This window comes from Camelus ferus, chromosome 10 (genome assembly GCF_009834535.1).
Source record: "Camelus ferus isolate YT-003-E chromosome 10, BCGSAC_Cfer_1.0, whole genome shotgun sequence".
In the NCBI taxonomy this organism is placed as follows: Eukaryota; Metazoa; Chordata; class Mammalia; order Artiodactyla; family Camelidae; genus Camelus; species Camelus ferus.
Genome location: NC_045705.1, coordinates 22146758 through 22172758, shown reverse-complemented (window position 1 = coordinate 22172758; position 26001 = coordinate 22146758). Strand labels below are relative to the sequence as shown.

Here is a 26001-nt window from a genome sequence, read left to right as displayed (position 1 = left end):
CACTTCTTCTTCTTCTTCTTCTTCTTCTTTTTTTATTACGTGGCAGGTGAGATGGCTCAGACCCATAAAAGTTAAAACCAAACCTCAGCTGCCCCTTTCTTTCTTGCCCAGGATCTGAAAACCTCATTTGTCCCTGGCCTGAGAATCTCTTTTACCTTTTGCTATGGAAAAGCTTCGGGGAGGGTGTGTAGTTTCTGGGCAGCCAAGCTGCTGACGGAACCGGAGAGCAACTTCATGCGTCTAGCAAGGATACTTCCCCGTTGAGCCTTTGCGTTTAGAGGGAAGACGCAGGGACAGAGTGGAGAAGGAAAATATTTCATGTCGTGAGCGGGCGAGTCCACTCCCTGTTGGAATTCCGAATCTGGCCCCCATCAAGGAAAACTTAGAAACAGCTTTCCTCTAATTACTTTTCTAAAAAGAGCTCTGGATGAAGCGTAAACATCCACTGGGATGTCACAGCTGACTGCTGTTGCTCATCCGCATAGGACACGTGCTGGAGGCTGAAAATCCAAACATCAGGCCAAGTGATAACCCAACATAAACAGCATGTGAGGGGAGAAACCCAACTCTGCTGACTTCACCGAACAGCAGTAGCTCTGCCAGCAGGATTCTGCCTGAAAGGAACAGCTCATTTAAAAGATGTGACTCTTGGGAATGAAACCTGAATATGAATAACTTCACAGGGGTTGCTTCCAACAGACATTGGCTGGTGAGGAATGAGCGTCAAGGCAACCAGGGAAGATAATTTGAAGCCCAGATATTTAGTGGGCAGGAGTGGCCAGCTGAGAAAGGGAACATGGACAGAAAGCAAGAGGGGAAGGCGTGGCAAGAAAAATTAGATGTTGGTTTATATTGGGATGTGTTAGCAAATTCCAAGGAGAAAGCTATGAAAATTGGGACTTCTTGGCAGGGGTGGGTTTTTGTGGGTGCAATGAAGAGGGTGTTCCCCTAGTATATACTCTGAGAACTCCTGGCTTCTCCGACAGGGAAATAATTTGGTGGTGGGATCATGGGTTTGGGGAGCTGGGAGTGACTGCAGAGAGCATTTACTTTGAGCACCTCAGGTTCAGAGGAGAGTGAGAATGAACATCTCTGAGCATTTGTGATGTACCCAGTGTTTGAGTCAAAGCAGGGTAGGTGCTTTATTCTCCGTTTTACAGATAAGGTATAGAGAGGGTCTGTGACCTGTTCAGGATACGCAGGCACAGTTCCTCAAAAAGTTAAACGTTTGACCTAGCAACTCCACTTGTGGGTGTATACACAAAATAAGTGAAAGCAGGAACTCAAGCAGATATTTCTACATCAATGTCCATGGCAGTGTTATTCCCAATAAGTCAAAAGGTGGAAACAACCTGAATGTCCACCAATGGATAAACAAAATGTGGTACATATGTACAGTGGAATATTATTCAGCCTTAAAAAGGAATGAAGTTCTGACCCATGCTACAATGTGGATGAACCTTGGAAACATTATGCTAAGTGAAAGAAGCCAGACACAAAAGGACAAATATTGTATGATTCCATTGGTATGAGGTACCGAGAGGAGTCAGATTCCTAGAGGCAGGAAGTCGAACAGTGGTTACCAGGGGCTGGGAGCAGGAGGGACTGGGGAGCTGGTGTTTAATGGGCCTAGAGTTTCTAGCGAGGGATGAAGAAAACGTTCTGGAGATGGATAGTGGTGATGGTTACACAAGCCACTGAACTGTACCCTTTAAAGTGATTAAAATGGTAAACTTATGTTATTCATATTTTGCTGCAATAATGATAAAAAAGAAAACACAGGCAGATTCGTGGGGCCTGGGGTGAGCCCAGACTAATTCCTGAACACAAGCTCACCTGGTGCCTGGCTGATTTACACTTGCACATCCAACAGCATCATACGCTGATGCAATCTAATCGTGGCATGGCTTCAGGACACACATGGCGGAGGAGGGTCCTTGCTAGTGGTTCCAGTTTTGGTGGCACTATTGGGAGTGGCATTGGCAAAGAGGGAGACTGTAGAGCTGAAGGGCTGCAGACTGGCAGCCTTTGGGTCAAAGGTCTGCAGAAATATTACGTAGGACACAGTGCTTAACATTTTGAACCCAAATGCTTTGAGGTTGGCCAGGTCCTCTCTCTGGGCTGACACCCCATCTTCTCAACCCACATATGTTATCTGATGGTCCTTACTGGCACTGGAGTTTTTGACTGCTGTTCCTGGGAGGGATAGGGCACAAATGGAGAGTGAAAGAGAGAAAGTGGGAGGCTGGATGCTGAATGGGGAGAAACACTACAGAGGATTTGGAAGCTCATAGGACTTTTTAAAGAAGAAACATAAGTATATTTTAACTTATGTGTTTTGTGGAACGTAATCTCGCCTCTATTACCGCCAACTCTTTGGTAAAAATGTTTGACTCTCACAAATGCCCTGGAGAGTGAGCTTTTGGTGGAAACTGATGGTGAGGCTGGGTGTTATGTCAATATGTTGGAGACAAAGCACCTTTGGACCCAGAGGCAGAGGTGACCTGGAGCATGTTAAGTCCCTTAGAAATATCCAGAAGCCTTAGAGAGGGCTTGGAACGCTACTGGCATGGACTGTGGGTCTGACTTAAACTTATCTACATCCGAGTTATGCTGGCCAGACAGCAGTGGCTGAGATAATGGCATCTAATGGCGTCTGGAGGACCTAATGACTGGCCTTAAATCAGGAAATTATTTCCATCTGCCCTACTGGGGGTGGCTAATCCCAATGCAAGAGAAAACCTCTACCTGCCTCCCCTGAGCCCAGCGCTAGAAGCTCCAACTGATTTAGGGTGTATGCAAATTGGGAAAAGCGCCATTTTGGTGATAACTGAGTGAAAGTTGTGCCCTGCTCCCCCCGCATGTCCACATGAAGGACCGGTCACCTTCACTTTGTGGATATTTGAAAGTCACAAGAATCCGGATCGTTCTCCTCTTATTTGAAAGGGGAGGAAAAAGCCGTGTTTACTTTTTTCTAGTTCCTGAATTCCAGGGCAGCTGGAGCTTTGGAAACTACCAGATCGGTGGCAGAAAGTCTATAAGATTCCAAGCCTGGTCTATGTTTAAGGAGTTCTGTTTGTCAGTCATCACAAGATCTGGGCCACAGCATTAGGTTTATAATGGAGAAAAAGAGGTAAAATGCAGGAAAAAACAAACCTCCTAGCCATCAACAAAACTGCTCAGGGAAGGCAGAGAATTAGAGCTGGCTGCTGATGGCCCACTCTCTTCACCAGTGGGACTTGCCGCTACTCCCTACCCAAACGTACTTTCATGTGATACACGCACGGAGCCCGTGTGCGTGGAGAGTGGAGGTAGGTGGGACTTCACATCACACTCTCACCTGTGATGGTGGAAACACCGACAGTGGATGCTTCCCTGAAGGGGGCTCCGTTCTGTCACACTGAAGGGACCTGGTCCCGAATAATTTAGTGAGTTTGTGGTAAATACCAGGCACTCACCCATGTGCTTTATGTGTGTTTATCTAATCGTTACAACACACCGAGAAGGTCTAAGTATTAGTGTTATTATGTGTAGTTCGCACACAAGGGACTGAGAGAGGGGTGACACTTGCCCAGGTCACAGAGCTGGACCTTGGTGTTTCGAACCCAGATGGTCTGACCCCATAACGCGCGCCCTGAGACACTACACAACCCTGCCGACAGTCAGCAGCGGGTCCAGCTGCTGGCTGTACTTCAGCTGAGTCATAAAGATTGAGGTGATAGTAAAGAATTCTGTTTATCCCTGGGACTTCCCAAGTGCTCAGAATGGCCTTAGTAAGGTCAGGTGCTCACCACTGTGGAGGTGGGGGGGATGTGGGAGAGAGACATCAGCTGCCCCGCTGGGACCACGTGGAACCTGAGAGGAGCCATTTCTAAAAAAAAAAAAAACAGGGTTGTTAGCTTAGACCACAAGTCCAACCAATTTCTGGGATAGCTGTCCACAGGATCATGTGTCTCATTCTGATTAGATTAGATGTGGGAAGTGAGAATTTCTTTGTCCCAGAGTCAACTTTTATGATCAAAATCATGTGTCTGTTTGCCAAGGGACAGAATTAAAGATAAGGCATGTTTCAAGCCTGGCCCTGTCACCATGTAGCTCTGCTCTTTTATGGATTTATTCTTTCGAGATTGTCAGTGTGTAAACTCTTAGGCTGTGGGACAGGAGGAGCAGGCCTGGAATGAATAAGGGAAAGCATTTTTTCTCTTCTTTTTTTGGCATAGAACAGTTGATGGATATTGCAGGGGATGGAGATGTGATCCCCTTCCATTAATACTAAGATGGGTTTTAACCAGTTCATTTCAATCTTGAATGAGGATCTGTTGTCTTGCAGACTGATGTCTTGGCTCTTCTGTCAAGTGGTTAAGAGAAGTACCCCCCTTTGGCTGAGCAGCAAATGAAGACACATATCTCTGTCACCTTTCTGCCCCTGGAGCTGGGGAAATGCCTTTATTCCTGCAGTGTAGGCATCTTTATTGCCTCCCTCGACGAGGTCCTGGCTGTCTCATAGGGTTGAGTTAGTGGTTTGGCAGCAAGTGTTGGTGTAAGTAGAAGTCTGGTCAGTTGGTCTGGTGATTGGAAAACCAGGATGGGTGCTGTCAGAACAGAGTGAGGAACACATTCAGGCAACTTTAGTTCTTGGGGAGATGCAGCAATTGTCCTCCTAAGCTGAATTTATGATTGGTTAAAATAAATTTCCAACCAGTTTAATGGAAAACCAGTGGGTGGAGGAGGGATGGTTTGCCTCAAATCAAGTCATTTGAGGACACCGAGGAACTAAAGTGTCAGTGTTTCTCAAATCCCGTTCCATGTCCGTTTACTTCATAGGATTTCTTTGAAGACAGTCAATCAATCCCCTGTATCCTGGGATCCCATCTCTGAAGTCAGCGGTGATGGTAAACACCTGAGGTGTCCCTAGGACTGAGCTTAGCTTCTAGCTGGTAGCAATTACTCCTGTTCCCTCTCAATAGACCACTTGGCTCACCTGGATGCAGGCAGAAGGGAGGGCTTGGCTTGTATAAAGAATCTTAATTGCCAGACTTCTTGGTCTGGCTTTCTGCCTCCCCGTGGGTGGTCAACTGCCTGCTTCTTAGTGACGTTCAGCCTCCTCTCTGTGCAAGCCTGGCTCCCCTGGCCAACTCACTGATAAAACAGAGCAAGTGAGCATCCCAAGCCTTTATGGAAATGAGATACAAACTGCAATAAACAAAAAGCAAAAAATATTCAGCAGTAGCAGACGCAACGGCTCTCCCATACTCAAAAACAGAGACTTCAAAAGGTCACAGCAAGAGGCATTTCCAACATCAGTCTTGGTCACAAATAACCTTATCATGGGAATCCCACATCTCACATGTCCACGTTCGTGTATTTACGCAGCAGACTTTATCAAGCACCTACCATGTACCAGGCATGATCCTAGGTGCTGGAGACACCAAGAAGAATAAGACAAGTCCTTTTTCTTAAGTTATTTCTAATCCCTGGGGGCACTGAGTCCGAGGTCTGTTCATTACCAGTTAACCTCTCCTCCTCTAACACACATACAGATTTGTCTTCAATCTTTTCTTATTTACCCTCCAGTATGCCAGTTCTGGTATAGCCCAGCCACCATGACTGATTTGCACAACCCAGAAGTGGTCTGGGCTGTTTACACTGGGGCTGTATCCCATGGAGACGGTGTGTGAGTGTGAGCTGTTCATCAACCCCTTGTTTGCTGTTTCTGGGAACTGCTTTATTCCTGCCTTTCCTAAATATTGTGCTTGTTGTCATGCAACACAGCTTCTCCCTTGGCCCTCGCGTTGCCTGCCTCCTCTCTGCCCAGACTTGTTTCGGATTGGATGACTACAGTGGCAATGGGTGAGGGATAAAACCAGCTGTTCCTTTTAAGGGCTCCCTGCCTAAGTAGACTTGAGTACCCCATAACCTTCTCAGCAAAGATTTAGCCCTTGCTTGCCACACTTATGGTTTTCATTTCTTATATTGATGTCTTAGTATGGATGTGTTCAAGTTTGAATACACGTGTACACAGAAGAATAAATGTGGATATTGATGTGTGTGTGTATGTATGAATGTGTATAAACATCGGGTGTAGAGTATTATGGTTTAAAATATGGGCCAAGGTTTGAATCCTGATTCCATCATTTATGTCTGGTTTTCTTGGCAAGTTACTTAACCTCTTTAATGTGGTCTTACCACCTTCCAACATGTACACTGAGGATAATAGTGTCTTTATTATGGTTTATGGCAGGTGTGAAATGAGATAATCTGTTTAAAATAGTATAATTCTTTGCAAAAAGGGAGTACCCAGGAAATTAAAGTCATCTTCTCCTCTCCTTTATGCTATTTTTCCCACTAGCACACTATACACAAGGGGTTAAGAAGGCGACATAGTGGGTGTTCCATCTATAGTAGGATGGAAGTTACGTGGTCCTCTTGAAGCCCCCTTCACCTTGGTCCACAGTCCTAGCCTAGTCATCTGTGACTCTGTGTCAGAAAAAAAATTCCTAAAGGTTCACCATACATTTATTTCCTGAGACTTGCTTTCTCCGTTTGCTTTTATCATGCATCTGCCTTCCAAACTTAGGGTAAAATGCCTTCCACACGCTGTGCCTTAGTTTCTCCATGTTTGAAATCTGGCTGATGGTAGACTCTTGCAAGGGTTTGAGGGGATGGTAGCTTGCAGAGTAGGTGATTCTGGGCCAATGATGTTGTCTCCCAAACACGAGATGTTGCTCATGACCACCTGTTGTGATTCAAGGGTAGAGCCAGCCAAGAATCCTCAGGCAAAAAGAAGTTCCTCTTCATCTTGTTCTAGCTTGCAGAGCTGGGGGAGGTAACTATAATGAGGGCTAGCCTGCTTGAAGCTACTGCCAGCTTAGGGCTTATTGAACTATAGGACATACCATTATAAACGCAACAGCCTCCATCCACTTGACATCTGCTCTTGGCCATCTGCCTTTGGCAGAAGGAAAATCTGGCTTCTGCCTGACATCAGTAAACCTGAATGTGAAGACAGTAACACTGACTCTGGAAGCTTTTGGCATATGGTTGACCAAGACCCGCATGTAGCCCTGACATACTCTGACTCAGAAAGAAGGTTTTGAAAGTGTGGAAGCTTGGAGAGCAGATGGGAGAGTTAGTAGAACTCTTTGGTCTGGAGGAATCCAGGTTGGATATTTAAGGTATAGCTTAAGTTTTATTGTTTTTCACTTAGATATTTTAATGCTTTGCTTGATATAGTATTTGCTCAGTTCTATTGCCAAGTACTTTTAGATGTATTATTAAATCATTTTTAGTAGCCAGTGCAAATTAAAAAGATAAGATCTATTCTGTTCATATTCCAGTGTTTGAAATAACCCAGAAGCAGCTGTCCTTCAAGGATTTCTAGCACCACAGTTGTTGGGCATAATGGCAACTGGGAGCTCTCACAGGATGCTAGAGTTTGCGTTTTGTTCCTTTTGGCTGTAGATGTAGAATTTCTATTTCTAGAAGAGAAGCAGCAGGAGGTGAGGTATGTCCTATTTCAATAGGTATCCAAAGAGGGAGTTTTAGAAAAAGGAGACTAGGAAGTCTGGAAGCGAGGGGAGGAGCCCAGAATGCCATGATATAAACAAGAACAGACTGCTTGAAAATGCCGTGTATGTGGGGGCCTCTGGAGGAGACGTTATTACCACTTCCTTTGCTCCTGTAGCCACCTGTACCACACACGTGATGGTTTTTTATTCTACAGAGAATAATGGTAATGTCTCGACAAACATGCAGTTTTTCTTCCAAAGCCCGTTATGCTCATTGCTTCTTTAACTGCAGTGGCATTAACAACCCCATCAATCTACATCCATTCTCTGAGGTTTAGGGGAAATGGCACAGCAAGGTGTCTTATCTGTGATTGTCCAGAAGCATAAAAGAGGGACAGACTCAGGATTAAAATTTGAGTGGTTTGACTCCCAAGTGTGTCCACTTCGCCAGTGCTGCCTTCTTAATCTGTAAAGTCAGAGGTGCAAACTCTCTAGAATCAAAATATTATGTTGGAAGGAAGAAGACTACTGATTTTTCTTCTTTCACCTGAAAGCTGTCCCCCCGGGGCAATTTATTTACGCCCTCTGTTCCTCAGTTTTCTCGTCTGTTAAATGAAGGAAATGATACTTACTTTGAAGGCTAGTTGTGAGAATTCAATGAGCCAGTATGTTTCAGAGGTTCAGATCCATTCCTGTAGGGGCTGGGACCCAGGGAGAGAGGAGAATAAATGACCAGCAAGTGTGGAACAGTGTGAGTGTGTTTAATAAAGAATGAAGATGGAAAGGATGTACCAAACTGATATTTGCTTCTCTACTCCTCCCAATGTACTAGTGCCTACAACTAGATTTCTAGGGAATGCATTGAAAGTTTTATCACTCCTGATACCAAGTGGGGGTGATGAAGTCTTTGACTTTCCAGCTATCATCACCTTGTTAACAAGAGGAGCTGTGAGAAAGGGAAGTCTGAGGTCACTGAAGTTGGGAATCCAGCCAAGCTGGGACTCAGGTCACTTGGTGATTGGATGGTTCTCAAAGGCTCAGGAGGAGATATTGAGTCCAAGGTCCCCAGTAATCATTCCATCACCCCTGACTCACAGCACTGCTGCCTGGGATTCGCCTGCATCTGTCATCAGCCCGATGCAGTGGGTGGCCAGCCCCGCAGGTGGTTAGGAATGTTGTGTGTCAGTTAGACACCCATATGGAGAGTTCAGATAGCACAGGAGGAGGCGGGGAGTGAGTGGTGATGAGAAGGAGCCCAAGCTGCCTAGTTGTAGATCTCTGAGTCCTGTGTCTTTTTTTATCTCCTCTCCCTCTGGTCTTAGAAGGCTTATAAAATGCAGGACAGTAAAGCACTCAGTAGAAATTTTCATTAACTGTGGTTAGATGGGAGGGCTGTGGGGTTTTAGGTGGATGTAAAGTCAGTTCTAACATCAAGGAGGAGCTGGCACACGATCAAACACCTTTCCTTGCCACCTTCCGGGGTGGTCTCAGCCTGAGCCTTTGGTGACAACTGATGTTTCCCTCATACATGGAACAGGCTGACTCATGTTTTCATCAAGGATTTGCTGGCTTTTTTTCAGACTGACCTCAACAGCCATCATATCAACATATTTCCTTAAAACCCAGTGTTGAAAAGGTGGCACTCGGAGACGATGCTAAGGCGACACCGTTGCTCTGCCCACCATTCTGCGGAGTTAAGCCCTTGCTGTTGGAGGGAGTAAGAGTCGTCCATCTTGTTAGCAGAAGAGATGCATCAGTGCTGGAGGGCCTTAAAGCAAGCTGTCGGGCTGATGAGGGGCTGTGCAACATGGAGCCGATGGCCATGACGACAGCCAACTTTCTTTCACTCATTCGTTCCTCTGTTCACCACGTCTGTGAAAGCCAAACCGGTGCCAGTTGGTCAGCATTGGTTTCATTGCCTTGGTATTTGCATGGATAAAACGGGACTGAGAGGCTATATGTCTTACATTTTCCTTTGTGAAATCTGGAAAAACCAGAACTGGACCAATAGAGCCGGACTCTCCACTCTGGCTAGGAGATACCAGGATGGCTGCTTGGGCAAAGCGTATGTTACTAAAGTACTTTGCGACTCTCTTGATGTTTATTTACCCTGATTTAAAAAAGAGGAAAGAGGAGCACTTGCAGACACAGGATAATTATGCAACAATTTAAGGTCACTTCTGAAGATGACTCAAGGTCAAGAGAAAATGTCCATGATCAAACTAAAGAAAGAAAGTAGTTTCTAAAAAATAAATAAATAAAATAATAATAATAGGTTACCAGTTTTGAGAGGTAAAAAGATTGTGTATCCATCTTTCAGTTTCTATGTGTGGCTATGTCCACTGAAAGAAGACAATTGAAAGATAGACAATAGAATATTAAGGTTATTTCTGAATACTTTTTATTCCTTTATGTATGATTTTATTTTTTGAAGCTTTCACAAGGACTCTTTTATATTAAAATGTGGAGTGTTTTATTAAAAACAAAAAAGAAATATTTTATCCAATGGAACAGTTAGAGGTGAATGAATATATATGGTACCCAGAACTCTGTAAGTTCAGTTTTGCTATGTGATTATGGGCATGTGCTTGACTTTCGGGTGCCTTGGTTGGTCCCAGGGCGGTGCTCTGTGAGTTCTTGGTGCATTATTTGTGCTTATTTCCTGGGAAGCACAGACAGGATAAAACTCATTTGCAGTTTTATAAGCTTTGCTCTTAAACGTGGAGGGCAAGGTAACGCTTGCTCTGCTGCAGCAGCTGATGGAGCTGGAGGTCGTCCTGGTCTCTTTCCCCTTAAGAAGCAGAGTTCCCCTCCTTCCTAAACCTGGAGTTCTGTGGGCCTCCCTTTCCCCTCAGAATTCCCAGAAAAGAAAACAAACTTCTTTGGCATTTCTCTCTGTTTCATCTCTACTTAGCCCTTTTCCTCACTGATAAAGTGAGGCGATTGGACTAGCTCATTTGAACTTAAAAGAAAATGTATTCCCTACCTCACTGGGTCAGTTTGAAAATGAAATTGCGTAAACAGTATCAAAGCACTTTAGCTAAACAAATGTTAAAGCGCTGTGGCATACGGCTAAGAGAACGTGCAGTAGCTCCTATCGCTGTTGGCATTTCTCTAAATCCTGGCTTCTGGAACTGGCCTTTAGCATCATGTTGAAATTCCCTGAAATTTGTACAGCTAAAGCCAGATGACCAACGTGCCCTTTGTAAATGTAATTCTGATAAATGGAAAAAGAAAAATCCAGGAGATTGCTCTTGTCTGCTTATTGTCTTGTCAGATCTCTTCAGCTGCTCAACTTAAGTATTACTCATAGAATTTTTCACTCACCTATTTATTTCATACATGTATATTTGGGGGGCACTTTCCTTTTTCTGTTCAAGCTGGGGGAGAAAGAAGAGTGGCGGATTTACTAGACCAGAGGGGCTGAATCAACAAAATCATTAAAACCCTCCCCTCCTCCATGACTTCTGTATTCCTGGAAAGTGGTCTTATCTTGGCAAATAGATACATTCATATTTGTGATTTTATTTAAACTCCGTTAACCCTGTGAGTCCTGTAGATTTGCTGCTAGTGTCCCTTCATGACCATCCATGTGTTCTCATAGCATCCTGCATTTTCCTCATCACAGTGACTGTGTGTTTGTGGTTTCCTTTATCCAATGTCTACGGACTGTTTCAGGGGGCTGGAGATGGTGTCTGTTTTTCTCTCCATTGTATACCAGCATCCAGCCTCCTACCTGGGATGCAGTGAACACTCGGTAAATACTTGTGGAATGAAAGAGTGAGTTCATCCAGTCACCCACACTCTTGGCACTGTGCTCAGTGGGGAAACTGAGGACCGAAGTGGTTAAATGACCATCTTTGGGTTTACCTTTTTTTTGAGAAGTTGCAGTGGGTTAGTTCCCTGTGCATGCTGTAGCATGTTATCACAGGCTTAATGAGTTAGTACAGCACAAGTGTGTTTTCGTATAATTCTGGAGATCAGAAGTCTGAAATGAGTCTTAGGAGGCCGAAGTCAAGGTGATGGCAGGCCTGTGTTCCTTCGGGATGCTCTGGGGGAGGATCTGTTTCCTTGCCACTTTCTAGAGGCTTCCTGCATTCTTTGGGTCGTGGTCCCTTCTTCCGTCTTGAAAGCATGTCACTCCAGTCTGCCCAGTGCTTCTGTCAGCACACCTCCGCTTCTGACTCTGACCCTCCTGCCTCCCTCCTGTAAGGATCTTGGGATTACATTGGGCCTACCTGGACAATCCAGCATTCTCTTCCTATTTCAAGATCCTTAAATGAGTCATATCTGCAAAAATCCCTTTTGTCATGAAAGGTAACATTTTCACAGGTCCCAGAGGTTAGGCGACGGACAACTTTGGGGCCATTTTGCTGCCCGCCACACAGAGTCCTTGGAAAGGAGCCAGCTGGCTGACTTGGCAGACAGTATAGAAATGGGCTTCCCTGGGATCATTCCCTTAGGCTAAGATGTAACGATACTCTGGACCTTACCTGTGCAATGAATATAATGCCTTAGGGAGGGCAGAGGTGGGCTTGCTCATTGAAATAAAGGGAAGTGCCAGTGAAGGCATTTTAGGGAATTAATTTCTGAGTGAAGGACGGCTGACAGTATTCCAGGGCTGGGCCAGAGGTGGGCAAGCCTGCTGTTTAGGGAAAACAGGCATTACCCTCTACGGGAGTAGAGCAGATCTTACCTGGCCTTCCACATTTAAGTACAAAGGCTTGTAAAACTTGCAAACAAGCGTTATTCTGTCAGTGTCCCTCAGGAGTCATCAGTATTTGCAAATTCTTAGAAAACCTAGAAGGATAGAGTGCTTGCCCCAGGGTGAACAGAGGGTAAGACATGGGCCACACCCCACAGGCTTATTAAGAGTTGGGAGAGTGGAGAAATCATGTGCCTGGTGCCAAAGAAACTGGGCCCAAGTTAGGTAACCTGAACCTGACTGTTCTAGACACTTCACATGGGAGGGAAGGTGCCCCAGTTCTGTACTATCAGCAAATTGTAGGGCGGAGCCAGCTCCCTTGGGTGATGGCACCAAGCTGGACCTACTGGATGGAAATATTTGACTACCGAAGGGTGGGTAGCCCTAGAGTTAAGGCTGGTTCATTCAACAAGTATTTATCAAGTGCCTCTCACCCGCTAGGGCCCTCCCTAGCGGCAGTGAGCAAGTGAGGTGTGGTTCCTACTAGCTTATGATCATGTAAGGGAGACAGATGGTATGCAAGTAAATAGAAACATAGAAAGTGACTATAAATGCTGGTCGGGACCATAGAGGAAACCAGTGGGATGCTGTGACTGGGGTTAGCACAGAGTGCATGGGCTACGTCCTTCAGATGAGAAAGTCACTGAGGACTGCTCTGAACAGTATCACTGACACCAAGGAGGCAGAGGCCATGGGAAAAGACAATACAAAGGCCCTAGGCCTAGCAGGACCTTGGTGGTTTTGAGAAATAGAAGGTGGGAGACAGTGGCCAAGAAAAGGTTGCAGGTCCCAAGGTGGGAGCAGCTCTCAAAGGCCTTGTGGGCCATGGAGGAGCAGGTAGGGTTTGCTCTAAATGCAGCGGGAAGCAACATAAACATGTTATGTAAGAAGTTGATATGCAATACATAAAAAAAATCGGAGCCTTGAGAGACAGGGATGGTTAGAGTGTTCTTTTTAACCTACTGGTTATTAAATGTTTATTACATACTGGGCACCGTGTTAAGCTTTTATCTACATTATCTTCCCTGGTCCTTTCAGCTGGCTTCTGAGTTGAATCAAATATACTCATTTTATTTGATGATAAACCAACCCTAATATCTGTGGCAAATTAAGAATGATCAGCCCTATGTCAGACTCCTAAATTTAGGGGAGGAAAACAGAAAACTAAGGTATGAAATTCAGGAGGGTAGAAACCACCACAGATGCTAGGGTTGACTTATAAAGGCCTATAAAGCATGTTGGGGGGTCCCTGCCGTGGGTTTTGGGGGAGGGCTTCACAGGGAAGCCAGATTCACTTTCTCCCTCAGATAGCTGACCTATTTCTGCTTCAATCGTCATCTTTGTGCAAATGTTTTAGAAATAGAAGGTTGGGGAATTAAGAAGAACAAATCAAAGCTAGGTCTGTTTCTTAGCCTGGATTCCTCTGGGCAGCCTCTGACTGACTCCTCTTACAGATTTTGCCAGATGGTTTTTCTTTTTCATTTACCTAAGGTGTATTTTTAAAAAAGAAAAAAAAGACATTCTAGCCAGAAAGGAATACTTTTTTCTCATGGGAAAGAACACTCAGTTGTATTTGAGGATTGAATGAAGTTCTGCCAATGAGCTCACTCTTATAAAACATTGAAATTCTCCCAAACATACTAATTAAGATACTTTTTGTCTCTTCTGTTGGTTTTAACTTTGAAGATACCATAAAAAAGTGGGGTGCTGCAAAATCAAGTAGCCAAGTTTGGGGGAAATGACATGGTCTCTACTTGGCAGGCAACCTTGTACTTAAATGACCTAGTCTAGAGAGTGTTCACCGAATTTTTTGATGGCCCAAGTGCCTGGGCTGCGTTGTACAGTTGTGTGGTTGAATGGTTTCTTCTGGAGTTAGGCAGTGCACAACCTGTGCAACTGTAAACAGTGACCTGATAAAATAGAAATGAGCTCAAGAGATGTGTGCTTGTTTATAAATTATTTATGTGTATATGTGTCAACCTGCTTAGGTTATTTGTTGATAAAACATGATTTCTTTTCTTTCTTTCATTTTCTTTTTGATTAAAAGATAAAAATGAATGGCAGTTCTAACAAATTTCATCTGTGTCCCGGTGGATAGTTTTGAACATCCTTTTAGGTAGGCCACCCCACTTTGGAGACATCAGCCTGGAACAAATCCATGGAGTCTCCTCCATCATTCAGGCAGGGCGACACATTTGTAGGACAAGGTTGCTCCTTCGCAGTAGAGTACCCATGAGTCTTACCTGTTGCTGCCAGGCCCTCCATCCTCACCTGCTGGTTTCTATTTCAGAGTACACAGTCATTAATGAAGCCTGCCCCGGAGCCGAGTGGAATATCATGTGTCGGGAGTGTTGTGAATACGATCAGATCGAATGCGTCTGCCCTGGAAAGAAGGAAGTGGTGGGGTACACCATCCCTTGCTGCAGGAACGAGGAGAATGAGTGTGACTCATGCCTGATTCACCCGGGTGAGTGTGCACTGGAGACCTCAGATTGCCTTCATGTTTTCTGAGGTCACCAACAGGAGCAGGCTGAACACTTCCAACAGGCAGGCATCAGGAGGCTGTGATGCCATGATGATGAAAAGCAGCATAATTCACTAAAATTTTTTAAAAAATAAATGAGGTCCTACTATATAGCACTATATTCAATATCTTGTAGTAACCTACAATGAAAAAGAATATGAAAAAGAATTTATATATGTGTGTGCATATGACTGAATCACCATGCTGTACACCAGAGGCTAGCACAACATTGTAAATCAACAATATTTCAATAAGAAATAATAAAAATTAAAAAGTAGCATAGTTCAACCCACTCTACCTCTAGGCAAAGGAGCTGGAGGAGTTAATACCCTTTTCAACATTAAGCTTATAAAGCTGTGGCTTCATCTACGCATTCATTTAAACAGACTGAGCACCTCCTATATACTGTGGCAGGTACTAGGACTATGATGATTTTAACTAAGACACATTTCTGGAATTCTCAGAGCTTGTAGGCTGGTGGGGGAGAAGGAAGAGTAAACAGGTGGCCACAGGTAATGCAGCATGGTAGGTGCTGTGATAGAGAAACACGGGTGCCACAGGAGCATGGATTGGGATGCAGGTCGGCGACTTATTAGAGGAGGTGATATGTACGCTGAAGATGGAAGCAGCAAACTGAGAAGCATGAAGGCAATCTAGTAGAGAGGTCTGGCCAGAGAGAATAGCATGTGCTAAGGCCCTGCGGTGAGAGAAAGCATGGAGTTTAGGGAATTTCAAGTAGCTCAGTGTGGCTGGGGTGTGTGTGTGTGAGAGAGAGAGAGAAAGAAGGAGAGAGGGGGTGGAGAAGAGAGAAGGAGAGGGGGGTGGAGAAGAGAGAGAGAGAGAGAGAGAGGAGAAATATGGAAGGAGATAGACAGACAAAAGATTAAGAGAGAGTAATCTGAAGGAAAGAACAGGGGAGAGGCCCTGAAGGGCTTTGCAGGCTGTGCTATGGCATTTAGGTATATCCTGAAGATATTTTAGTAACGTTGGAGATCTTTTAATGAAGAAGTGAAAGCCATTTCTCTCTCTAACTGCAGTATGGAGAAAGGATCGGAGGAAGGACATGACTGGAGGCAGGGGAGGAGTAATGGAGACCTTGATGAACAGAAGCTCTGTGGATGGAGGGAAGCGGGAGGGATGTGAGAGAGGTTGAAGAGAGTGGGGTTGACAGCCACTTGGAACTGTTGGATGGGGAAGGGAAGGGAAGAGCAGAAGTCAAGGATGGTGCTCTGTCCCTGAGTTGGACATCTGGGAGGTGGTCCCAGTCAAATGAGAGCATCCTAGGGTGAGAGCGACCCTCCCAGGTCATGGTGCCCATTCCTTCTCCCAAACCACCGCTTCCCTGGCTCCCACCATGGAGGGGACAGGGACTGTCTTTCTTCACTGAAGTGCCTGTCTGCCTGGAGGCAGTGTAGACACTGGGCTTCACACTTAAGATGTTTACAATGTGATTAGCAACTCGTTGGATGTTTTCTTGGTGCGTTCACATCTGCTGCCTTGTAAATCTGACTTTTTTCCTGGAGGAATCTTACCTTTTCCCTTCTAGGCTTGATCAAAAGGAGGACATAAAGAATTTTAAATACACTTTCCTTCGACTGAAGACTAAAAGAATGTCAAAATTGTACTTTGGAAACTTCTCTCATTTCTGCCTTCTTTTACAAACAGAGAAAACGGTGCCCATTACTACCAGGAACTTTCTTTTGAGGAAAGCTTCAGAAGAGGAAAAAAAACAGGGCTCATGTATACAAGTGATACTTCTAAACCATCTTCCTTCTAGGAAGAGAGTCATGCTGAGCTTTAAAGTAGGAGTGATGTCAGGATAACCTTGCACATTTGATCCAGAAAAGAAACCCACTGTTCTAATTCCCTGATGGTGAGTGTCATGTACAGGGAAATAGTTGAGCAATGCCTCCAAATTTTCTAAGGAAAGTTTAAGAGCCAAGCCAGGATCTCCTCACTAGGGGTCCTTGGCAGGGGTATTACAGTCTTTGAAAGATTTTCAATATTTTCTAAAGCCTAGTGGTTACTGTTGTTGTGAGAATGGGGCTTTAGTTTTATGAGATGACATGGGCTCATGTGATAATTAAGAGACCTTCCTAGGCAGTGCTGTGTGCTTCCTATTGCATCATACAGAAAGCCATCGCCATCTCCGCATCTGTACCCAACATCTTGTTACATCATACAGGAGGCACCCAGCATCGCCACCTTGACTGATGCTAGGAATAATCTTCCAGGCTAAATGAAGATCTGTCCCAGATTAACCACGTGGTTGCCTTGAAAGGAAAGCCTAGAAGAAGGCTCTTTTAAAAAAAAAAACACCTGATTTTCAAAATAGTGAATTGATGTTCTAGCCATCCCTGATGATGATCGAAGAGGTTTCTCTCTGACTGAGAGTGTTATTTTGAACTCAGCCATTTTTACTTATTTATATGGTTTAACCCATTTCATTCATTATTCATTTTAACACACACCTCCTGTCTGAAAACCCTGGGAGCTCTTTTATGTCCTTCTATGTTCTTCTGACATGAACACACTAGTGACTGAAGACTTCTTGATTTTTCACAGGACAAGAGATTTCGGACTCTTCCTGTATATTTTCTGCCCCAGATCTGGAATCAGCCATCTCTCCAAGGAACTCTGGTCTGAGACCACGATCTGGGCACCTGAGATGTTCCTTGCTATTGGACTGTCATTGTTACAAGGTTTTATTCGTTTGTTTGTTTAAGTGGACGGCGCTAGGACATATGCATTTTTAATGAGTTTATACTCAAGTTCAAATGTAATATTCCAAGGTTGTCAATTAACCTTGTCCTTGATTTTATGTTTGTATTTATGTCCTGTTTCCTAATGATATTAACCTAAGTACTTACTTGCTTTATCTATAAGATAATACAATTGTACAAAATAACAATGGCACCATTGGTGTCCATAAGACTACCGATGATTGTGGCTATTATTCACCTTAGAATATATCTAAGTATGTAGTATAGTCAAAAAACTATGTTTTAAAGCCAACTGATGTTCTTCTGTTGTCTGTGGTGTTATGCCACCTATTTGATAAGTAGGTAGGGTTATTGTTTCCATCTCTTTTCTATATTTGACTGTACCTGCAAATACGTGTATGCATTTTTGTATCTTTCCCCCACTTGCACAGAAGATGACATGCCATAAACACTGCTAACTACCTTGCTTTTTCTCTTACCAATAGATGCTGGAGCTCACTCACCGACAGTATGAAACCTCTTTTTTCCCATTTCTTTTTACACTTGCATATAACTACGTTGCATGGATGACCATAGTTTATGAGTGTTTGGGTGATTTCTAGCTTTTGGCTGCTATAAATACTACTACAGTGAACAGCCTCAGGCATACATCAGCTAGTATGTTTGTGGCGTATCTTTGGGGTAGATTCCTGGAAGAAGGATCACTGAGTCAAAGGAAGGGCCATATGTCATTTTGTGGCTCTGCCAAATTCTCCTCCAAGCGTTTGGTGTTCACAGCAGCCATGTCTGAGTGTACCGTTTTCCCAAAGTCTTGCAACAGAATGTGTCATTTGGGAATTGTGCCTATCTCAGAGGTAAGAAATGGGATCTCAGCATGGTTTTAGAATGTCTGTCATGCCTATCATTGTGATAGACAGCTGTCCTTTCTCTTCTGACGGCAGTAATTGCACGAGGATCAGTGTAATTGCACGAGGGCACGGTGGTGGGAAAGGCAATGGTGACTTGCAGCAGCGGCCAGCGGCACGGGGGCCCTCACTGGAGCAAGTCTGCTGGGTGTTTTAGCATGTTTATTAGGCTGTGTAGCTCTGACCTTGGTCCTCTAGCCCTTCTGGCAATTCTCTGAGCTACTTAGTGTCTTTGTAACACAGTCTTGTTCATCTCAGTCACCAGGCTGGTTTTTGCGGTTTGCATTGAATGGCCCAGATGTTACTGTGCAAAGAGAGTTGGTAGGGTCGCTGAGGGCAGACTCTGAGTCCGTTTGCCTCCTCAGTGGCACAGGGGATAGGGAATCAGAGGGGAATGTGGCACATGGGTGAAGACGGCCTTTCAAAGACACAGTGGCGGGGGGGAGGGTATAGCTCAGTGGTAGAGTGAGTGCTTAGGATACACAGGGTCCTGGGTTCAATCCCCAGCACCTCCATTAAAATAAAGAAATAAATAAAAACCTAATTACTCCCCCTCAAATTTTAAAATAACAAAATTTTAAAAATTAAAAAAATTTAAAATAATGTGAAAAAAAAATACACAGTGGCCCCACTGGGACCCAGTTATGGGCGAGACGAAATTTGATGAATCATATTAGCAATTCTTCTTCTCTGGTGGGAGGAAGCAAAGTCAGAGCGGGGTACAAAGAGCTACAAGTCTGTCTCCCGCAGAAATCACACATCCACACACTGCATATATACACGGTGCGCCAATGAAAACATAATTGTAGCCAAAAGCAAAAAAGTACGCTGTCAGCTCAAGGAAATGCTGGTTATCTCCATCAATTCAGAAGCCTGGATTAGCAACTCATCCATCCATCCAACCATCCATTTATTCACTCACTCAAATAATAATATTTACTGAACACTTACCATGTGCCAGATACTGTATGAAGTGTTGGCCATGTAATGTTGAACAAGATGCAGTCCCCGACGGCAGTCTGTTAGAGGAAAACAGATAATAGGCAGTTAAAGTGGAGCATGATGTATGCTGTGGTTGAATAAGCCAAGTGGAGGTACAGGGGTGCAGACTGATGATCACAGTTCAGATTTGGGGGATACTTGCTGTGTGCCAGGCCCTTCCCATGTGTGGATTTAATTCTTAAAGCAACCCTATGAGGTCCGTACAGTTTTCAACCCTGGGTTTACAGATGAGGACATTGAGGCACAGAGAGTTTAAGCAGTTTGCTCAAGGACACACAGCAGGACAATGGAGGAGCCAGAACTTAGCTCTCCACTTTAATAAGTGTGATTGGATTGTCTCTACCTTGTCTCAGTATCCCCCACCCCTCAGGAGATCATGTTTTAAAAATAACCCTCGACTGGGGACTGCTCAACACTCTTCAGTGTGGCCTGCTGGTCAGGGGCAGCCTGACAACCCCAGGGTGAGCCCAGCATTAGGCATAAGGTTGTTTCCAACGGCACACCTTCGCTATAGACGTATGTGACCTAGAAGAATATTTAATGGAATGCAAAGACGTTTACTGTCTATTATTAAGTGAAAAATAAGTTATAAAAAACAGAATGTACAGTATGTAGTACAAGCCTAATTTTTTAAAAATGTGTTTGTATACATACGGAGAGTATTACTGATAATTTTCTCTGCGTGATGGAATTTTCAGTGGTTTTAACTGAATTCTTTTTGCTTATCTGAATTTTCTAAATATTCCTCAATAAACATGTAGTGCTTTTATAAGGAGAAAAAATATCATATACTGATGGGTTCTACCTTTTACTATAGGTTATCACATTTTACATTAAAACATCAATCACAAATGGAAAAAAAACCAGACACTGTGTCTTTTAAAGGCCAGGTATTGAATGAATCCATTCATACAAAATGACTAGTAGATCACAGGTTGCCAAGGACTGGGGACAGGGGGAGTGGGGAGTGAATGCTAGCCAGTATGGGGTCTTTTTTGGAGGAGGTGATGAAATGTTCTTAAGTAAAATAATGGTGATGGTTACACACCTCTGTGAATATACTAAAACCCACTGAATTGTACACTTTAAAAGAGTGAATTTTGTGGTGTGGGAATCATCTCAATGTAGATTTTTATTTTATTTTATTTTATTTGCAGGGGAGGTTAGTTTTACTTTATTTAGTTTTTGGAGGAGGTACTGGGGATTGAATCCGGGACCTCGTGCATGCTAAGCATGTGCTCTGCTACTTGAGGTATACCCTCCCCCTCAGATTTTTTTAAAATAATGAATTAGAACCAAAATGTGAACTCAGTCTGGAAGCTTATTACGAAATGTTTTCAATATCTTATGGCACTTTTCAGGTTACTGATGATACATGAGATATGGTATCCTTGTAAAATATAAAAATTTGCAACCAGCAAGAGGATTTTTCCTTCAGTACAAACAACAACATAATTTAGATTTGGTTTTAATATAATAAAAAGCATTTGCTGTCAATTAGCCTTAAATTTGGAGGTTTTTTCATCGGTATTATTTGCTTTATAAAACAGTGATAGAAAATTTAATTTCTAATTTGTATTTTTTATTGAAGTATAGTCGATTTATAATGTGTTAATTTCTGGTGTACAGCATAGTGATTGTTATACATATATGTTTCTTTTCATATTCTTTTTCATTATAGGCTGTTACAAGGTACTGAATCTAGTTCCTTGTGCTATGCAATAGGACCTTGTTATTTTAAAAGTTAATTTTAAATAGCATTGTAATTTATTCAACATTAAAGTTCATAATTATGACCAGAAACAGAACTTTTAAAATACCAGCCACTATCAAGGAAGATGGTCAGACCACCCTCCTAAATTCCTCAGTCAGAATTCTGATGACTCTAGCATTTTCCTAGGAATGAGCACTATTTTCTAAGGGCTTCAGCACCTTTCTAGGTCCAGATGCTCTTGGTTGAGACAAGGTCCTGGGAAGGCACACGGTTTCTCTCTCCTGCAGCAATCAGAGCTGGCACGTGCTTAATCTAACACCCTTCTGCTTGGAAATGTTTCAGGTTGTACCATCTTTGAAAACTGCAAGAGTTGCCGAAACGGCTCATGGGGGGGTACCCTGGATGACTTCTACGTGAAGGGGATCTACTGTGCAGAGTGCCGCGCCGGCTGGTATGGAGGAGACTGCATGCGTGAGTAGCCCCTGACCTAGCTCCATCTCCAGTGCGTGCTCCTTTAAAATTCCAGCTTGCCATGGACTAAGGTTTATCCTGGTGGAATCTGAGTTCCGGAAAGCTTATGGCCAGAGGGCTTTCTAGGTAAGGCTAGAAAAAACAAAGATGTGTTTCCATCTGCTGGGTGTGGATTGTAGACATCTGTTTGGAATTGGCCACGGGAGGTTTTCCTCTGCTCTTAAATCTTCCCCTCTCTCCTAAATGAAGCCAGGGCACTCTGCACACAGCGTGCCTCATGCCCATTCCAGAAGCAATTGTGTGTATCATTGGTCAGCAAGCAGTGAATAAGGCTTCAAAAATGCTAAGTCTGTAATGGATTTTAAATATGAATTTCTATTGGAAAACTTCTTGAATCCTGAGTTAAAATTCCTGGAACCCACATCACATTGTCAGCATGCCACTTGTCCCAGGAAAGGGATTCTTTCTGGGTTCTGCTTGATCTCCAAGAATTACTTAATCTTTATTAGTGTTCCCCTCTGAGTTCCAATAATCCTTTGAAAGTGGAGTAGCAATCTAACCTGTCCCTGGGTTTAAGATTTCCTTCTGCAGCAAGCTGATGGTGAACAGCTCTCTGAGAGTCAGGATCTGGAGCAACGTGCAAACTGTTATTATTTCATTAAGCCTATTTCACACGTTCCCTATTTCAATCAGAGCAGTCAGAATGCTCTTAGAGTATTGTAGGTATTCTTTGCCTGATCCAGCCTATAGCAAAATGCAAGAGTCTAGGGCGAAGGGTGAGGAAGATACCTAAGTCTGTGGATTTCAGACTGCTTGTTCTCAGCCACAGTACTCATCTGCCTCCCACTGGTGAAGTCCTCCTCAGTTCTATTTTCTCTGTATAGTGGGGTATGAAATCTCTAATGATAGCAAAGTAGAAGGGAAGCTGAGGCTTCGGAGTACAAAGTTTTCATATAGCCACGTGATGAATGAGGAAATGTGCCAGCTAGTGGTAAGTTAAAGCATATCCAGGCAAGGTTGAGGACCCAGTTGAACCTGGAACTCCTGTGTAGGTGATGCAGCCAGGACAGGTTGGTGATGCTCTCCAGCAGTATGGTAGCAGAGATGAATAAAATCAGTCATTTGATTGATCCAAGAGTTGGCCAAGACATGATTGTTCAGAGATGCAGGTTGGGTTGGGTATGAAATCAAAAAGAACCTCATAGAGAAAGAATACAGACCAGAGGTCTCAATGCAATGGAAAAGAAGGCTTAGTGGTAATAAAGCAGTGGAACATGTAGGTGGAAGCAATATTGTGGTCAGAGAATAGAATTTCTAAGTTGAAGCTGTCAGGGGCAGTGGTGATGATAATATGTTCATATATATTCATCAGTTGTTGCTGTGTAACAAACAACCTCAAAAGCATAGATGTGTATTTTTCTCTCTCATGGGTCTGTGAATTGACTGGGGCTTAGATGTTTTCAGCTGGGCTGGCTTGGGTTGAGCTTTAGGGTTCAGGGCTCAGGCCAAAGGGGCTTGGGATGTGGTCTTCTCCGAGTGGGTAACAGAAACACAAGAGGCCAAGCCAAACACACAGCCACATTTAAGGCCTCTGCTCACAATACACTCACTCTCATTCCAAGGAAGTCATATGGCTAAGCCCCAGATCAGTCAATTGTGAGAGTATAATCCATCCCAAGGGGAAGGGTACAAATATTTCTTAAACAATACTCTAAACACTCTGTGTGAGTAAGAGGGTTTGTTTAGGGGACAGTCAGAGAAGGGAAAGAATATTTGTATGCAGGAGGTCAATAAAGCAAAGACTAACAATACGGAAGGACTGCAGTTGCCCAAAGAAATCCTGTAGGTGTGTCTTTCCAAATAGCACCTGTTGGTTGGGTCTTGGGTTTAGTCTCAGTGTAAGAGTTGACTGTGTATGGGGTCCGACTGGTTGGGTGAGTGATGGTGTCCATGTGTAGGATCAAAGCTTTCTCAAGGACAGCAGAACTGGCTCAGGGCAACCCAACACCACCATCACTAGCAGGCAGGCAGAGCAGAGCACGTATGCCCCCATTCAAAAAATATTTCTTGAATGGGTGCTTCTAGGTGTAATGATGAGCAAGTCAGATGTAGTCACTGCCATCTTGGAGCTTGCAATTTAGAGAGGAGAGACCCCCCCCCCCAAAAAAAAACCTGGAGTGTGGTCAGTGCTATGAAACAAAGTAATGCTCATACTCCTGTCTCATTCTGTGTTGACTCAGTTCTGTGATGCTTGTTCTGAAAGCCTCGTTCCACACAATGTATGTGATCTGATCACAGCCACATACACAGAGAGAGCATTTCCTATGGATCACTGGGCTGGTCACCAGGGAAAACAGCCCATCCATGGAAGCAGGGCTTGACCATAAGAAGACATCAATATGATGTTATTAGATTCTTATCTTCCCTAGCTCATACTGGCTAAATAAATGTGAAGGAAATTCATAGGAGGAAGTATTCACTTCGGTATATGTTGAATGCCTGCCTAATGCCGGGCAGGATGCTGCCTGCCTCTACTAAGGGGCTGCTAAACACACGGATGGCCTGTTCATGGTGGGGCACAGTGATGGAGCCACGTGGCAGTGCAAGCATTTGCCCAGTAGATGGCACCCAAGTGATCCTTTCAGACTATTTAATTCTGGAGGAGGAGGGCTTCCTGCTGAGAACCATTGTAGAGCCCTGGCATTTTTTCCTGAGTGCCCGAGTGCTGTATAGAACCTTAGAAGGAAAGAGGAGTGCCAGGCAAATGCCAGAAAGGATCAAACTCTCTTATATTTGTGTTATAGAGCTTTTGGTACTGAGCAGATGTGGTAACACCTTTATTTGCTCACTGTCCTTGACAGTGCTTGTCACCAGTGGTACTAACCTAACTCAGCACAGTCTTAAAATCCACTATGTGATTGATTCATTCATAACTGTTGACAAGTTGTATTAACCAAAAGAATTGGAGAAGGGCCGGAGATCACTGAGCCTCGAAGAGAACTTTCCTCACTTCTTCCTGGCCAGGAAAGTTTGCTTTAGTAATCTCAGAATATCCAGGCCAAGGAGCTGATTCCTTCTCCATTTTTCATTTGGAAAAAATTTAAATACACAGAGTTGAAAGAATGCAACATTCATCCTTTACCTGGATTTACCCATCATTATCGTTTCCCCACATTTGACTTTCTCTTTTTCTGCAGTATGGACTCATGAATTTTCACTTTTTCCCCCATGTTTCATAATGCTATCATCATTTTTTTGATACTCAAATTGTCCCAGAATTGGCCACCGAAGACCCTTTAGGCCGGCGTTACTGCATTCTCTGAGCACTCCCTTGCTTCTTGGCCCCCAGAAATGTTTCAAGTTCACCTTGATTGTTTATGTACAGGTCCTGGAACCAGCCATTTCTCCACAAATCCTGGTTCCTTTGTGGGGAATTGTATTTAGGAACTGTGATTTGGTGCTGGCTTTGAGAGGCGCTAATATCTAAAGTGAAAAACAAGGCTTCCTTTCAGAGCTCCTTAAACTGAAAAGTTTGACATTTTTGATCATGGCTGATGGCAAGTTCCTGTGCTCCTTTGCCTCTATCTATAATATGGCTAAGAAAATAAACTGTATCAAGGGCCTATAATCTCTCCCCACAAATCCTCTCTCATCTATGTTGCTTTCCTAACCTTCTAACCTCCGCTAGATCCTTCAGAGCCTGAGAGGTTGGCATCACTTCAGGGCTACCTAGAAGTGGGGCACCTGGGTAGCTCTCAGGTCCTCTCATATACGTCTCTTGTGGTGGCTGAGGAACTCGGTCTGAAGGCCAAGTTAAATAAACTCCACTCTGAAGACCAGCAGAATGATTCCACTTAAGAGCTCAACTTCCCAGTTTGAGAACCTCTCACAAAACTGTGTCACGGGGGAGACAAACAATTAAATGAACAACCATTTTCAAGTATCAGAGTGGCTGGGATTGTGGGCCAGTTCACAGGTGAGCCATGCAGTCACTCCTGGGCATCTGGTTATTCCTGAGCCTCTGATAAAAGCTGAGCACGCATTTTGAACCAGGCATTGTTCTCAGTCCCTCCACGTATAACTCAGTAACCCTCATCACAGCCGTTTTTCAGGTGAGAGCGCTGAGGCACAGAGGGCTTGAGACCCTTTCCTGCTTGCTGCTTGCTAAGTGGCAGAGCTGAGATGCCAACTCAGAAGCTAGGCCCCAGAGCCCGGTCTCTCATCCTTTATACCAAACCACGTCTTGGCGTGAGAGGCCCTGGAGGTCCCCTCTTTGAGTGCTTATCTGGGGACCAGTGCCTGTCTGAGGGCCTAGCAGGTCAGGGTAGGATGAACCAAATCACAGGGAAGTGCGGGCTTCCTTCTGGCTCCTGGTCTGGGGTGCAGGTCATGCCATGTCCTCATCCAGGCTTCTGTGCTGCCATCACTGTCGGGGCTCCTGGGCCTAAA

The 26001-nt window shown here is 44.1% G+C and overlaps 1 protein-coding gene across 2 annotated transcripts in view; it reads left to right on the top strand.

Moving 5' to 3' along the window:
* PAMR1 (peptidase domain containing associated with muscle regeneration 1) overlaps window positions 1–26001 on the top strand; it is a 148114-nt gene that overhangs the window by 83585 nt on the left and 38528 nt on the right. For both annotated transcript variants that reach the window (XM_032488462.1, XM_006195038.3), the window contains 2 exons: window positions 14504–14680; window positions 21424–21552. In XM_032488462.1, coding sequence (XP_032344353.1) covers window positions 14504–14680; window positions 21424–21552 — 306 coding nt within the window. The remainder of the gene's footprint in view (window positions 1–14503; window positions 14681–21423; window positions 21553–26001) is intronic.